This window comes from Vigna unguiculata, chromosome 3 (assembly GCF_004118075.2).
Source record: "Vigna unguiculata cultivar IT97K-499-35 chromosome 3, ASM411807v1, whole genome shotgun sequence".
Lineage (NCBI taxonomy): Eukaryota > Viridiplantae > Streptophyta > Magnoliopsida > Fabales > Fabaceae > Vigna > Vigna unguiculata.
The window spans coordinates 47776711-47792635 of NC_040281.1; the positions used below are offsets into that span (position 1 = coordinate 47776711).

Below are 15925 nucleotides of genomic sequence, written 5' to 3' on the forward strand. Positions count from 1 at the left end.
ATCATGTAGAGAACCAAATTATGGCTAATAAAGAAAATTCCATCAATGGATAGTCTCATAACACAACTTCTCAATCTCACTACTAGGAATCTGCATGATTTTATTAAATCATTTGTCATGGTGTCTACTCTCAAAAGGGGTGGACGTGGGAATTGGGGGGACAAAGTAGTTGTGGTTATCCTCAATGGTCTTACTGTAAGAGGATGAGACATACTCAAGAAAATTGCTTTTCTTTACATGGCTTACTCGAAAAGGCAGCCAATATCTCCAAATCTAAGAAGGTTGATCCTAAGTTTTTTATTGAAGAATATCAGGAATATCTCAGGCTAAATCTAGCAGCCAAGCATAATCTTCCTCTTAATATGGTCTATCAACAAATACATTTCTCAAACCATGGTAAGTCAAAGTCCATGCATTCTTCATTCATGAATTTTTTGGTAATACTTTTGTGCTTTCTTCTCTTTCTTTTTCTGGAGTTCCCCATAATGCGTCCAAAGTTGCTTCCCGAATTGTTGGTCAAGTTTTCTTCTCTCTTTCCTTGAACCTAAATTTGTTCTTCTTGTCCATGCTTGTCCTTTTAACCTCATTTATGTTAGTCAATTAACTAGATTATTAAATTGTTTAGTAAACTTTGGTGCCAATTCTTTAGTTATACTTGAGTGTGGTAGGGGTAGCTCATTGGCAAGGGACAAAAATCTAGGGGACTACTACCTCAGATCCAAATCTTCTATGTCTTGTTTTGCTTTTTGTTGGAGATCTTACATCGACTAGAGACAAACATAAATGATACTTATAAGTGGGTGTAATCCTTATTTATAAGTCTATTTTGTGAGGTCGAGTTAGACATAAACCCACTTACTAATATGGTATCAACATCATTAAAAGTCTATCTAGGATGAATTTGTTGAGCATTTCGTGTCATCTGTTATTAGGTTGTTGTTTCAATTCCCACACTTGATGTACTTAACGTGAGGGTGTGTGTTGGAAATCTAACATCAATCAAAGATAAGGCCAAATTATAATATATATATATATATATATATATATATATATATATATATATATAAGTGGATGCAAATCTTACTTTATTGAACAGGTATTGTAGAGTTAGGCTTAAACTTACTTTCCATCGCTAAATATTGTCTTATTTCCAAATGAACCTCTTTCATATCCCTCCTCATGCCGTTGGAGTTGTGTTTTGTCCATCATATGTCCTTTGGTTTGGATAAATTCTTTGCAAGAGCTGTTAAATATGTTTTCTTAGGATATTCTCATCCCCAAAAGTATGTATATTGTTATTCTTTAGAAACTAAATGGTACTTCATATACTGCTAGTGTCACCTTGTCATCCCTTCTTCACTTCACGATGTCAGTTTTGTCTAACAAGTCATACTTGTTTCATTTGTTGAATAGTTGTCATCCCTTACTCCAAATCAAGCCATTTCTCAAAATCCCTCTCGTCCTCCAAGTCCACCCACGCCTTCATCCCTTCCTTTGATCCCTCATCAGTGTGGAACATTGGAGACTACTCTGTTGTTACTTGGCGAGTCCTTTTCTTTCATCTCTTCAACACTATCGACGCACACCACAACTTACAATAGTGAAGATCCTGCTTGAACCATAGTTCTTTCGTTAAAAATTCCCGCTCTACTCAAAATCCTCATCATATTTACAACTTTCTAAGTTATCATTGCTTGTGTCCTTTATCATTGCTTATTATTCCTAAGATTGTATAAGAATCACTTGATCATCTTGAATGGCAATAAACCATGATTGTTGAAATGCAAAATCTTGACATAAAACTACCCACGGGAACTTGTTTCTCTTCCATTTGGGATGAAGTTGAGTTTATGCTATTAAAGTTGAGTCGGATGGTAAAGTTGTCTGACTTAAAGTAAGATTAGTTGTCAAAGGTACACAAATATACAGTCTTGATTACATTGATACTTTTTCTCCTATGATCAAAATTCCCATTGTTAGACTCTTTGCCATGTTCACCACCATGCATCATTTCCCCCTCCATCAACTAAATATCAAGATTTTTATTTTTTTCATGGTAATCTTGATGAAAAAAGATACATAAGGTTACCAGCTGAATTTGTTGCTCACGAAGAGTGAGTTAGTTTATAAATTGCACCGACCTCGTTATGGAGTTAAACAATGTGCTCATGCTTGGTTTAGCGAGTTCAGCCATATTGAATAAACTTTTCGGTTGAAATGTAGTAAAGTAGATCAACAACCATTCACAAATCATCATACTTAAATAAATAACACAATATTTTCCAGAAGCAGTGGGGATCAAACATTCCAATGTAGTCCTGATAAATGTGGATGGGACTGAGGGAGGTTACAAAGCATGTTTAGGAAAATTACCTTTTGACAAAAATGTTGACAAACTTAACAAAGTTTCTAAAAATGAATTAAAGTAAATTAATTTTTTTAATTTTTAATTAAAATAAAATAATAAAATAATATTTTTTTACCTAAATAAGAAAAAGTTTGTCAAAATTTTGTTAAAAATACTTTGTTAACATAGCATGTTTATCTATATGCATGTTATTAACTGTTTCATGACCCCTGCACAAGAACGCATGTGAAAATGTTAAAGAGAATACTGAAACCATTAATTCAATAGCCAAGAAATGTTCAGAAAGAAATGCGGTCAGCAACATTATTTTAATGACATAATTCTTTATTTTTTCTTTTGTATCATAATGATATTTTTAATTTTTGTCTTATAATTTGGGTGTTTTTAATTTAGTCTTAACAAGATGGATTAATATAATCATTTCCACTAAATTAGTAGTACTGTGATTATCATAATAACATGAGATGACAGAGTAAATATATACTTGTTATTTATGACTTATTGACCAAAAATGGAAATAACAAATAATCTGTTATTGTTATAATTACATTACATTCAATTTGATAAATAAATTATATTAATTTTTTATTTAAAAAACTAGACTAAATTGATAATATATAAAAATAGATGGATGGAATTAAGTAAATTTTAAAAAAATGATTATAATAATAGAATAAAAAGAAATATTAATTTTTTTAATTAATGGATAGTTTTCAGTTTAAGTGGATTCAAAACAATCATTCAGTAGTTGATTTTCAGATTTATTTTTAAAATATGTGTCAACCACAGATTTTCACAAGAATAAGAAGAATGCTTTAAAAATCTACACAGGATATTTATAAAGAGATTAAAGGTATTATATTGGTCGGTCCATTACTTAGCTGCGGGTATAGGAAAAGTTGATCTTTGACTAAGTATTGCGATCCCTGATATAGAAAGAAAAGTTAATCAAGTCTATTTTTATATTGTGGGCGTGACATTTTGATTATTGTGGTCTTTGTGTTCATAGTTGTGATTTTTCCACTAAAGAAGAACATGTGGACTAAATCAAACAGTCCGATTTTAAATTGGAATTATCATTTTTTTTGTCTATTTACTATGTTGTCGTAGTTATTTGATATACATATATTTTAATTATATGATATGAATAATGTTAGCTTTATATATGATAAATATTAATAGAAATAATAAAATTTCCTTACACAGAATGATTAGCTATGAAGTATGTTAAAAGCTTCTGAAGCTTTTCCTTTCAACTAAATGGCACTATCGCGAGATGTAAAAACAAAAAATAGTAACTTGTTCTGTAAGATTATTTATGGACTCCATAGAATTGAGCAATGGGCCGGGATTGAATTTGGCAATATTTTTTGTCAAATTAACACTGTTCTGTTGTGTCAATTTAGAAAAGCGATTGAATAGAAACATTAAAAAGGATTGGGATTGCAATCTGTCTTTTGATTCAATTGGGCTCCATGATATAAATATGCCCTATGGTGATGGACCAGCTGAAGAAGAAATAACGAAGATGAAATAATGCAGCGTCAGGATAACGTATGCCTTCATTTTGTCATTTGGGAATACTGATAAACCCAAGAATAAAGAGGATTGGATTTACCCTTTAATTTCATTCGGTTGGGCTCCATGATAGAAATTTCAACATTTGTTTTGGTCCAGCTCGAGAAGAAAACACTGGCATAATGTTGATCAAATAATTCAGGATCAAAATAAGAATATACCATTGTGGTCCTTTGCTCTACTACAAAAATAAGTCACTTTGAACAAGATGGTGAGTGATGAACAGCAGTACCCCACGGTCCCACAAGCCTTCAATGTGAACAAAACTCTGCTCGTGCATGGAAAATTGATAGATTAGGTTCTCTTCTCAGCAAGTTGAAATCGTTGGAGTTGTTATGATGAAGAAGCCAATCTTAGATAGTGTTTCGATTTCAATTCCGATGAGATTGTATGGCCAAGGTCGCATCTGAGGTATTTTTCGTGTTCGTTTTGGAATCTAAAACTCTGTTACAATCTTATTCTTAAAAAACACTTTAGAGGGTTGGAGTTGGAGGAAGAATGGATAGTTAAACTTTCCTTGACTTCTACTCCTAAGCATGAAATCACTAAGTGTACCAAAACAGTTATCAAATCTCCAATGTGAGTTTGATTCTTTGGTGCTATTAGTCCTACTCTGTAACCAGTGTGAAATACATGCTTATCGTCAACTTGGTAACACTGGATTCACCCAAGGCACATCAGACCTACCTTAATGGGGTTGTGTGGATCAAATTTGTCTGATTTGGAAATAATGTGCTACTCACAACTTGTTTAGGTAAGTGTTCTAGCGTTAGACACATTTTTAGTGAAGGATATTCTGAAGTACTTTATGAGAAAAAATACAAGTAATCCATATATGATGCAGGGGAATGTGAAAAGTTGATAGTGATAAATGCAATAACAAGTAGGGGAAAAAGAAAAGATAACGGTGAAAAGTGTAAAATGAGAGACTTCTATGTATAACCAATATTGTCCAGATTGACAAAGACAAGCGATCTCTCATATATCTGGTTGAGTACTCCCATCATTCACAGCCACTTGTTGTGATATTACTATTGTTATTTTAATCTATCAACAAGTTACGGAAAGGCTTAACTGGCTAAGGATTCAAGATCAAGAGAGACAGTTACAACCAAATATCTTTTACACGATTGATTTTCAATTGAACATGACATTTACAAAATGATTGGAATCAAAAATATGCTCCGGAGTGCTGATAACGGCATGGTTGACATAAGCAAGACAATAGGGAACACTGGCCAACATCAAGGGGCAATGCTTGGAAATGTAAGAAGACATGTCCATGTCATTCACTCACTATGATTTTTGTTAACTCCTAGTGCTAAGTGGAAGACAGAGCATAGATGAGGTTGAGAAAGACATTTTTTTTATCTGCTATGTTTGCTTATGTTGTGTGTGAGACTTAAAATTGATGTTGGTGTTGCCTCAATCCTGTCTGCGTTTTGCAACTGCAGCATGTTGAATCTGTTCACTGCACATATAAAAAAAAAAAACTACAATTTTTCTGTTTTCTTGACCTGTCACTCCTTCTGTGAAAATTCTAGACATGCTATGATTTCCAAACCCACTTTCTCACCAACAACAAGGATAAATAAACATAGTATCTAGAAAATGTTATCACATAATAGTCAAACCCAAAAGGCATAAGCTAAGAGTTTAGTCTTATTCATATTTGACAGATGTTAACATTGCTCTCTTTGTAACACTTTCTATGCTAAAATTGATCATTAATCAAAAAACTTGTAAATCTCACTCTTATTTAATCAGTTTCACAAACAATTTTGTGTTATCTTATTCCCTTATCTTTAGATGTTTATCAGTGATACACACGGATTAAGAAATACTCAATGGTGCAAATTTAGACACGGCTTTATTTACTATTATCCCATTGGTAGTAATGAATTATATTACAATTACCTTCCTATTTCAACTATAGTAGCTATCAAGTAGGGGTATAATTGGAAAAAAAATGAAGTATATTCTAAGATGGGAGATTTCAATAAATTTGAAGTTATGATAAAAGTACGTTCCAAGCACTCTTAAGATTTTGATGATGTATCCAATGTTTATCTGGTTATTGATTTGCAAGGTTTGTCCAAGTGGAACACCCGTGAAGTTAGTCATGAAAAGTCAAAATAAGCAATGGGAAACCATAGAATAAATGCTCCCTTGGCCAAGTAATTCTCACATCATTTTCATTCTGAAATATCTATATTGGAATTTTGGACCCAGATGTTATCCTTTTGAATATGGCTGTTTCAACTCACTGCTTACCTTTTTGTGGCCGTACTTGGACCTTTTCTGATTCAAAAAGTCAGAAAGTATCCCAAAGAAATTCATGGTCTTCATAAATAAATATGTAGATATATATACACACATAACGTATATGCACAGAAAAGTAAATGAGTAGTTGTTATTTAATGCACCAGAGTCAATAACTTTGTTATACAAAAAGAAAAGCAATTCTCAAATTCCTTCTATTTGATATGATTTGCAACCAATCAAAAAGTAGAACTACTCTGCCAAAATGAATAGAGGAAAAGGTATTTGTTCTACTGATACAGAAACACACACTAGCAAGATTCTGTGCCTGTCATTGAAATCACAAAACTTTCAAATAACATACACACCAGTGGAACTACATAAAGAGTAATAGACTCAGTGAGGAGAAACTGCATCATACCAGGAGGTGGCACTGCTGTGACTGCATTGCAAACAGCACAACACACAGAGGTGGCTCCAACTGGATACATGAAAAGGTTTATACATCCAGAACAGACAAGTTGACTCTGTGCACCTGGCACTCAAGAAAATTTTTCATGTATAAATAACTCTAAGTAACAAACAGATAGCCACAACATTCTAATGCTCTAGCATTCTATCTCTCTCAAGAAGAGGTTCAATCTACAAACTACAAGCCACACAAGATGAGAAATTGGACTATTTCAGAAAACCAAAATTAAAAAGGAAAAGCATATAATGAACCATCTCAAATCCACACATTCCACTCAAATCAGAGTCTGAAAGGAATCTCACTTAAGAATCCTCATGCCTAATCCATCATTTCTCCTCTTAGCCAATGGAAAAGATGAATTATTGTTTCTTTTCAGTTATGCTACTTTTACATTCAATTTTAGAATTTGTCTAAATGATGCAAAAGAAGTAAGAATTCAAATCTCCAATCATTTCATCACCAAAAAGCAATGAGATGATGGGAAGATTTGTTGGCAAGAAGTTGAGGAAAAGGAAAGGCAGATAAGGAGCTGGTGGTGCAGGGTAGGGGGCAAGTGGAACTGGCATTATAAAGGATTAAAAAATGTTATCTTGTTCATTTGAAATGTCTTTATGAAAAGATAAGTGAGGTTGCATTTCATGACTATTATTGAAGATGTGTAAATGTGATTCAAAAACTGTCACAACCCACGCAATGAGATTTAGATTTTAGAAAGCCTATATGTTCTAATGTTAGCAAGTAGTCAATTCAACATTCAAGAGGGTATATGGTACTATATCTTTCAACACAGAATATTCAAAGTCAGTTTGAATTCTTCCAACATTCTTTTAAGATATGTTCATCAATTGCTTAATGAGATAAATCACTGTAAACAAACATTGTCACATAACCAATTGCTCTTGCCATGTGAACATTTAACTAATGTTAAAAAAAAGGAATATACATCCCTGATTTGATAAGATAATCGAAACATTAATTTTTAACTCATGTATATTATAATTAACAACTTTGTTCTATATGACATTATATCATTGAAGAAGAAGTACATTGTTATAATTTCTCTAACTAATATATAAAAACTTCATAAATTACAAAAAGATAACTAAGATGTAATTAGAAAAATTCATAAATTTATTGTCTTAAAATTTGAATTAAAATAGATTAATTCTTTTATAAATAGAGTAATTCATAGGCTCATGGAATCAACAACTCTCAACTTTAACTCTATTATTATAAAACTTCTTAATTATAAAACTTTTTTAACCTTTTTTTAAGTGTGTTATTTTTATCAACACATTTCTTACCATTTTAAAAATAATTTTATGAATACTCGTAAACATTTTTTCTCCTTTCAACATATACAAGTTCTAAGCAAATTCTAAACAAATAAGTTCTGATCCTCTAGCATTCACACTAATTACAACTAATAAATTATGATCAAAGTTAATTTTTAATTTAAATACTAATTTGTTTAAAAATTGTGCATAATCTTGTTTAAATAAAATGAAAATAGAAACTGCAAAATACAATCAACATGAACTTTGATACACAATAATATATTAATGAATAAAAAAATCATTTATGTTTCTTTTTTTACATTGGTTAGTGAATGATTGTTGTGGCAATTCATGACTGAGTAAAATTGTCACACATCTTTTTTATAATTATTTTGTTTAAAAGGAAAAGGGTAATGAATATTACATAAACATTAAACATTATTGTTTTCTCTCTATTAGAGTTTACATTTTCTATTTATTTTAATCTTCATTGTTCAACCATGAGAATGAAATACATTTTCTATTTCCTATACCTATCAATTTTGTTTCTCTTTAATTTCATAATTAAACATAGAAGACTTCAAAATAAGGAGATACAAACTCTAAATGAAGGGAAACATTGATTATATCACACTTATTATTTTTCTTTAAAATATAATTTTTTAAAATACTTGTATTACTTTTACTCCAACATTGACTTGTCACTTATCAGATAATTTATCACTAAAGATGTAAGACACACAAAAAATTAAAATTTTGACCAAAAGTCAGATATAAAAATATAAGTAACAAAAATATGGGTCAAGTTTTACTTAGTGCTTGACGAAGAACTCATGTTTAAACGTACGAAAATAAATGGTAGAGACTAAAAATAATAATAATAATTATTATTATTATTATTATTATTATTATTATAATAATAATGACAATGAGGACCAAAGAAAAAAATTAGGACTATATGCAAACATTATAAATTTATAAAAGAACAGAAAGTTATTAAATAATTTTTTATAGGAAAACAAGGTAAATGCATTAGACAATAATCTTAAAAAATAATTAAATAGAATAATTAATAATTCATATAACACACATTGATTTAACATATTACAACAAATATTACAGAAATAATTCAACCAATATTTAAATAATATTACATTTTTGTGCGTTTTTTAGATAAATAAGACATATTAAAAAATAATTTATCTATCCTTTAACTGGAAAATATTTTTAGCTTTCAAGTTTTAGTTAAAAAAAATTAGTGTTTAAATTAGTGTTAATTTAAGACATATTAAAAAATAAGACATATTAAAAAATAATTTATCTATCCTTTAACTGGAAAATATTTTTAGCTTTCAAGTTTTAGTTAAAAAAAATTAGTGTTTAAATTAGTGTTAATTTAAAATTAGAAACTAATTTAGAATATAAAATTGTAAGTAGTTAAAATTTTGATAATTAAGAACAATTTAAATTCTAATTTATAAATTAATTATAATTTTTATTTATAATAAATATTATTTTATATATTAATATTTTTTTAATTTATAAAGTGATATCTAACTTAATTAATATAATGACTAATTATTTTAATTTTAAAATTATTATTATTTAATGCTTTTTTAGTGAACCGGTTAAAAATTTTATAATTTAAAAGCATGCTCTTAAACGAGACGAAGATTTCTAAAAGTGTGTCTAAATTTACATTTAACTAAAAAACATATTTCTTTAATATTTTTTACTTGTTTCAATTAGAGAAACAAGGAGGAGCCGTATAAAGGTAATTTATTTGAATTTCAAGCTAAATTTACGTACTAAAGTGAAAACACGCGTTATTTTCCCTTACAACGTCAAATTCAGAATGTTAAGAGTATATTATTTAATTTTAGGAATTTAACACTTCCTAATTATATAACATGGCTATAAATTAGATCATTAGATAAACTCAATATAATTAATCTAATTTAATAAGACAGTTAGATTGATAAAAATTAACTTAATAAGTAAATAATGGTTTGATATTCAAGGATAATGGGAACATGAAATATAAAGTTTGGTTATGTTACTCTATACATTAAATTAAGAAATAAGTTTTCTCCCATTAAAAATAAGGAGATTTAGTTTTAAAAAAAAAACTATAAAATTAACCATTTTTTATCATGAACATTTCATTTCATTACATTTTTTTTTCATACACTCTACGGATCTGGTTATTATTTTTCTAATTTCTCTCGATAATATGATGTAATGTATATTACTGATTTTTTTTAGTGAGTTTCTTAAATGAAACAAATTAAATTATCTCTAAAAAAATTCAATATAAGACAACTTAGGTCAATTTTTGTAAGGACATATATTTGTTGTTTTCAATTTTTAGTACTTTTTCGTATAAATTAAAATTAGAAATTTAACGGAAATTAAAACTAAATTGTTTAGAATTGCAATAAAACGAATTAAGAAATTAAAATTAGGGATTTACCAGAAATCGAAACTAAATTTTTTTCAATTGCTATATAAGGAATTAAAAAAATGGAAAGAGATTCAATCCACTATTAAAAAACAAAAAAAAAATCTTATAAAAGTGTTATAAAAATTTAGATTCAAGCTAGGATGATTAATAATTAAATTAATTATAGAAATCAAATTGAAATGTGATTTAATTTAATCTATATTTAACTATTAAATTTATATTCAATTGATTCCTAATTTAATTTCTAAAATTAAAACTGTGACTTACAAACACAAAGATAAAAATTAAGATTAGAAAAAAAAAAGATTTGAATCGATCAAACATCGGTACAAAATTTAATTTTAATATTGATTTTGTTAATTGATCTTCAAATACTAGTTCTCCATAGATGAAGTATCAAAATGCAATAAAAAGGACAAGACAAAACAATCAAGAATGAAAATGAAAAAAAAAACAAATATAAGTTCAAAACTCTTGAAAATTTGTAAAATGTTGTTTTGATTACAATTAGGCTTATATACATGCTTTAGAAACTAAAACAAATGTGGACTTAATCATGGACTATAATCAAATCCATAAATCTAATTATAAAGGTTTATGATACAAGGAAAATCAAATTTGCACTTTCTTTATAAAGTTTCAATAAACCTGCTTCATCTTCTAAAATTGTAGATAATAGTAGAGAAGTTTTAATAATCATGTGTCCGTTTTGAAGTTTCATAAAAAATATTGTTAGAGTATTAAAGAAGGAAATTAACTAAATATTGAAAATAAATCTATAAAAATTCAATTACTGTACAATAATATATATATATATATATATATATATATATATATATAAATAATGTGTTATCAACAATTAATTTTGTATTTGATTTAATTAAAATTACTTTGGTAAAACTATAAAAACCACAAGAAAATTATTAAATAATAATCCATTTTAGAGACCAAAATATTTAGTTATTATATTAACTAAGTTAGACTAAATTTGATATCATCTTACAAAATTAAAAAATATTAATATCTAAAATAGTATCTATTATAAATAAAAAATTATAATTTATTTGTGAATTAGAATATAAATTAATTTCTATCATTATTTATCAATATTTCAATTACTTATTATTATTTATTTTAAATTAGAAACTAATTTAAATATTAATTGCTTAGCAGTTAATGGAGACCAACTTAAACTCTGGTTTACAAAATAATTATAATATTTTATTCATAATCCATACTATTTTAGGTACTAATAAATTTTAATTTATAAAATTATATTTAAATTATTCAATATAGTAATTATTTTTTTTCTCCAGAATTGATTTAATAACTTTGTGTTTTAATGCATGTCAAAATACTGCTGATATATATATATATATATATATAAAGCATATACAAGTTTCTTTTTCATAAATTAATAAATGTGACTTTGTTTTATTTAACATGGCTTTTTCCACCACACATGATATAAATGTAGAAGGACAGTTCTCATTGGATGCATGAGTTGAAAAAAAGGAGAGGAAGGAGTACACATGTATCCCCCAAAAAGACCTTCGTCGCCTTCATATCTCACACCCTTTTCTTTTCTATTATTCATGATGAAAAAGAGAAAGGTTAAGATATACTTGTTTTTTTTAATAAAATATAAATATCACCGTATTTAAGATTTTATATATATATATATATATATATATATATATATATATATATATATATATATATATATTTGTTTGTCTCAAACTATGATACATAGATACGATACATGGATTTTCAAAATAATAGGATATGATACATAATAGATACATAATATATGAATATTGAAAATTTTACAATAATTCTTACAAACATAATAAATAATAAATATATGATTGTTAATGTGTGAATCCAAATTTCCTAATTAGAGATCAATTATTTTGGTAGCTGATGTTAGTGACCAATTTAAAAACCAATTCACAATTGAAACTATACTATTTTAATTATCAATTTAGAAATTTATTATAATTTTTTGGAACTATTTTAGTTGTTAAATTGGTCACTATATAGTGACTAATATTTTCTTTTTTACTAAAATTGGTTACTATTGAGAGATTTTATCGTAGTGTATTATAATTTTATAACTTAGATATTTCATTGATAATTATCCTTAAAATATCAGATACAATATGTGTCAGACACGGATACGTAACACAAATTGAAGTATCGGTGCATCGTAATTCTTTCACCATATTAAGCAGAATAATAAATATATTACTTATTGAAACTAAAATATTATTTTGTATGAGTTGTGACTCATATACTTTAATAAAAGTGAGGTGTAGTTTGGTAACATTCCAAAAAGTAAAAGATGACACGAACAAGATACAGAAAAGTTTGATTCTCTACTTTTCCACCATACTATTAGTTGTAGGTAGCATATCAAGATCAAACTGACAACTCAGTTCAACGAGGGTCCTACATCTCACTCATCATCTTTCTTTCTTTTAGACCTCACCATTGGTGCGTAATGCAAATGCAAATGCAATGCAATGGCAGGTACAGTAAAACACGTGAGCGATGCAAAACTTGGCACACTCATTTAGATGGTGCATGATGCGCCACGTTTACGTTGCCAAAACTGGACAATAGGACCCAACCTCACAATCGTACTCATCACTCTCTGCATCTTCACGACACAACCATGCACCACACGTCTCACCTTAACCTCATTCTCCTTTTATTTTGTGGTCCTCTCTCTGTCTCTAGTAACTTTTTTTTAGGGTCGTGTTTCTCAGCATCTAATTAGGAACAAACAGTATCATAACTAATCACTGCTTTAGCAGAAGCATTATTATTACTTTCATGATCATTATAACTATTGTTGGCCAATCAAGATTCAAAACCATGCTAGAGTTCTTTCTGGTGGCCCAATTTGTTCAGATTTCTCACCCTTTTACCCATGTGCCCATGTACCTGAGGACAACCCGATGCAATTAATAGAAAAGATTTTGGACCAGCCACTTTCGACCTTCCTTCCATCTCACGCTTTTAATACATGTTTTTAGGGCATAACACTCTTAACTTTCAATTAGTTAAACGTTCAGTAATTGGATTTTCATACACCCAATCTAACAAAAATATTTGATACAATCACGCATGGGAAAAATAACTCTATACATGTAAAAAGAGTTTTCTCTCCAATCTCATAACTCTTTATTCCTTAAGGGCGATATATAACTAGCAAAACCAACCTTCCTATTGTATGGTTACAGTGTTGAACTTCTGCTCAGTGGTGCTTGTTGTCGCCTACATCATTTACAAACACCAGAGTCAATAACTTTGTTATACAAAAAGAAAAGCAATTCTCAAATTCCTTCTATTTGTTAAGTGTACAAAACAAAAGCTTGATATGATTTGCAACCAATCAAAAAGTAAAACTAATCTGCCAAAACATAGAGGAAAAGGTATTTGTTCTACTGATACAGAAACACACACTTGCAAGATTGAGACTAAGAAAGTTAAAAGAAAATCTAGTTAGGCAGGGACAAGAGATTACATTGGCCCCAACTGATGTTACAAAATTGCAAACTGCACATTTCACGGATCTTGCTCCATATTGGTACATCAGTAGCATCCTGCAGTTCCCACAGTTGACATGTGCCACCTGATTTGCTGATTCAATACACACTTGATGCTTACCCACAAAATAGAGACTTAAACCACAATGATTTAGCTCACAACACAAACATCTCCTAAATTCTCTCCATCATGCATACACAATTCTTTAAACATCAGTACTAAAATACCTTCCAAAGCTAGATTCACCGTGTGACAACAAGAACATTGCACATTTGTCGCTCCTCGGATGTACATGAGTAGTGTATGGCAACCTCCGCAAACTAGCTGGGCCATTTCTGTGCCTGTCATTGAAATCACACAACTTTCACATAACATACACACCAGTGGAATTACATAAAGAGTAATAGACTCAGTGAGGAGAAACTGCATCATACCAGGAGGTGGCACTGCTGTGACTGCATTGCAAACAGCACAGCACACAGAGGTGGCTCCAACTGGATACATCAGAAGGTTTCTACATCCAGAACAGACAAGTTGACTCTGTGCACCTGGCACTCAACAAAATTTTTCATGTATAAATAACTCTAAGTAACAAACATATAGCCACAACATTCTAAATGCTCTAGCATTCATTCTCTCTCAAAGAGAGGTTCAATCTACAAACTACAAGCCACCAGATGAGAAATTGGACTATTTCAGAAAACCAAAATTAAAAAGGAAAAGCATATAATGAACCATCTCAAATCCACACATTCCACTCAAATCAGAGTCTCAAAGGAATCTCACTTAAGAATCCTCATACCTAATCCATCATTTATCCTCTTAGCCAAAGGAAAAGAGGAATTATTGTTTCTTTTCAGTTATGCTACTTTTACATTCAATTTTAGAATTTGTCTAAATGATGCAAAAGAAGTAAGAATTCAAATCTCCAATAATTCCATCACCAAAAAGCAATGAGATGATGGGAAGATTTGTTGGCAAGAAGTTGAGGAAAAGGAAAGGCGGATAAGATACCATTAGCAGGTGGTGTATAAGGAGTTGGTGGTGCAGGGTAGGGGGCAAGTGGAACTGGCATTATAAAGGATTAAAAAATGTTATCTTTCTCTGCTGAACTCTACTCAGAGAACAAAGCAGTTTCTCCCATTTTTTTCAGCTCCTGAAAAAGTAAGCAAATATAGTAAAGACTCAATCTGGGGAGGGAAAGATAGAAAAAAAAAAAAAAGTTTGATGCACATGGTGATGGAACAGAAAGACATGATGTAGAGGGAGAAGGAAACCCGTGAAGTAGAAGGTGCCAGCAAATCAAATGGTAAAGCAGATGATAAAGTAAGAGTCAAATGAAGAGGTTCTCTCTATGCATGAAACTGTAGGAAAAGAGTTCATAGAAGACTATAAGAGTTAAGCTAAGGCCTTTCACTGAGAGTGTGGTATTTATGTAAGAGGAAAATAGTCCTGCTCCAACTTGCTATGATGTAGAGTGGCCCAATTTGTTCAGCTTTCTCACCCTTTTACCCATGTGCCCATGTACCTGAGGACAACCCGATGCAGTTAATAGACAAGATTTTGGACCAGCCACTTTCGCACCTTCCTTCCATCTCACACTGTTAATACTCTTTAATATTTTTAGGGCATAACACTCTTAACTTTCAATTAGTTAAACGTGCATTAACTGGATTTGTTAACAACCAAGTTCAACTCTCACACACACACCCTACCTCCCTTTTAAAGACAAAAAAAAAAAAAATAGAATCCTAGTCACTGTTCTTTCTGTTTTTGTTTTCCAAGACATTTTTTCTTCGAGAGGAGAAGCACTGTTTAACTATGCAGACATCATGAAAAATTAATCTTTTTTAAGGTAATTAAGCAGGTGTTGGTTCAAGTGAGTGTCCTTATTCTTGTAAAAGTGGATAGAACAAGAATACTCTCAAACATTGTAGATACGGTATGGG

At 29.7% G+C, this 15925-nt stretch overlaps 1 protein-coding gene across 2 annotated transcripts; it reads right to left on the bottom strand.

The window, feature by feature from the left end:
- Positions 1 to 13390: 13390 nt before the first annotated feature.
- LOC114175844 (protein LOL1-like) lies at positions 13391 to 15588 on the bottom strand. 2 transcript variants are annotated; one of them, XR_003602929.1, is made up of 6 exons: positions 15254 to 15588; positions 14991 to 15132; positions 14411 to 14524; positions 14204 to 14317; positions 13954 to 14110; positions 13391 to 13703 (listed from the first exon to the last, which is right to left on the bottom strand). XR_003602929.1 is itself a non-coding variant. In XM_028060673.1 (6 exons), exons 2-6 carry the CDS (start codon positions 15049 to 15051, stop codon positions 13653 to 13655), a joined length of 456 nt encoding a protein of 151 aa, XP_027916474.1. In that variant the 5' UTR covers positions 15052 to 15132; positions 15254 to 15561; the 3' UTR covers positions 13391 to 13652. The 2 variants fall into 2 exon arrangements, 1 of the variants encoding a protein (XP_027916474.1); XM_028060673.1 differs by having other exon boundaries at positions 13954 to 14069; positions 15254 to 15561.
- Between the last annotated feature and the right edge of the window lie 337 nt (positions 15589 to 15925).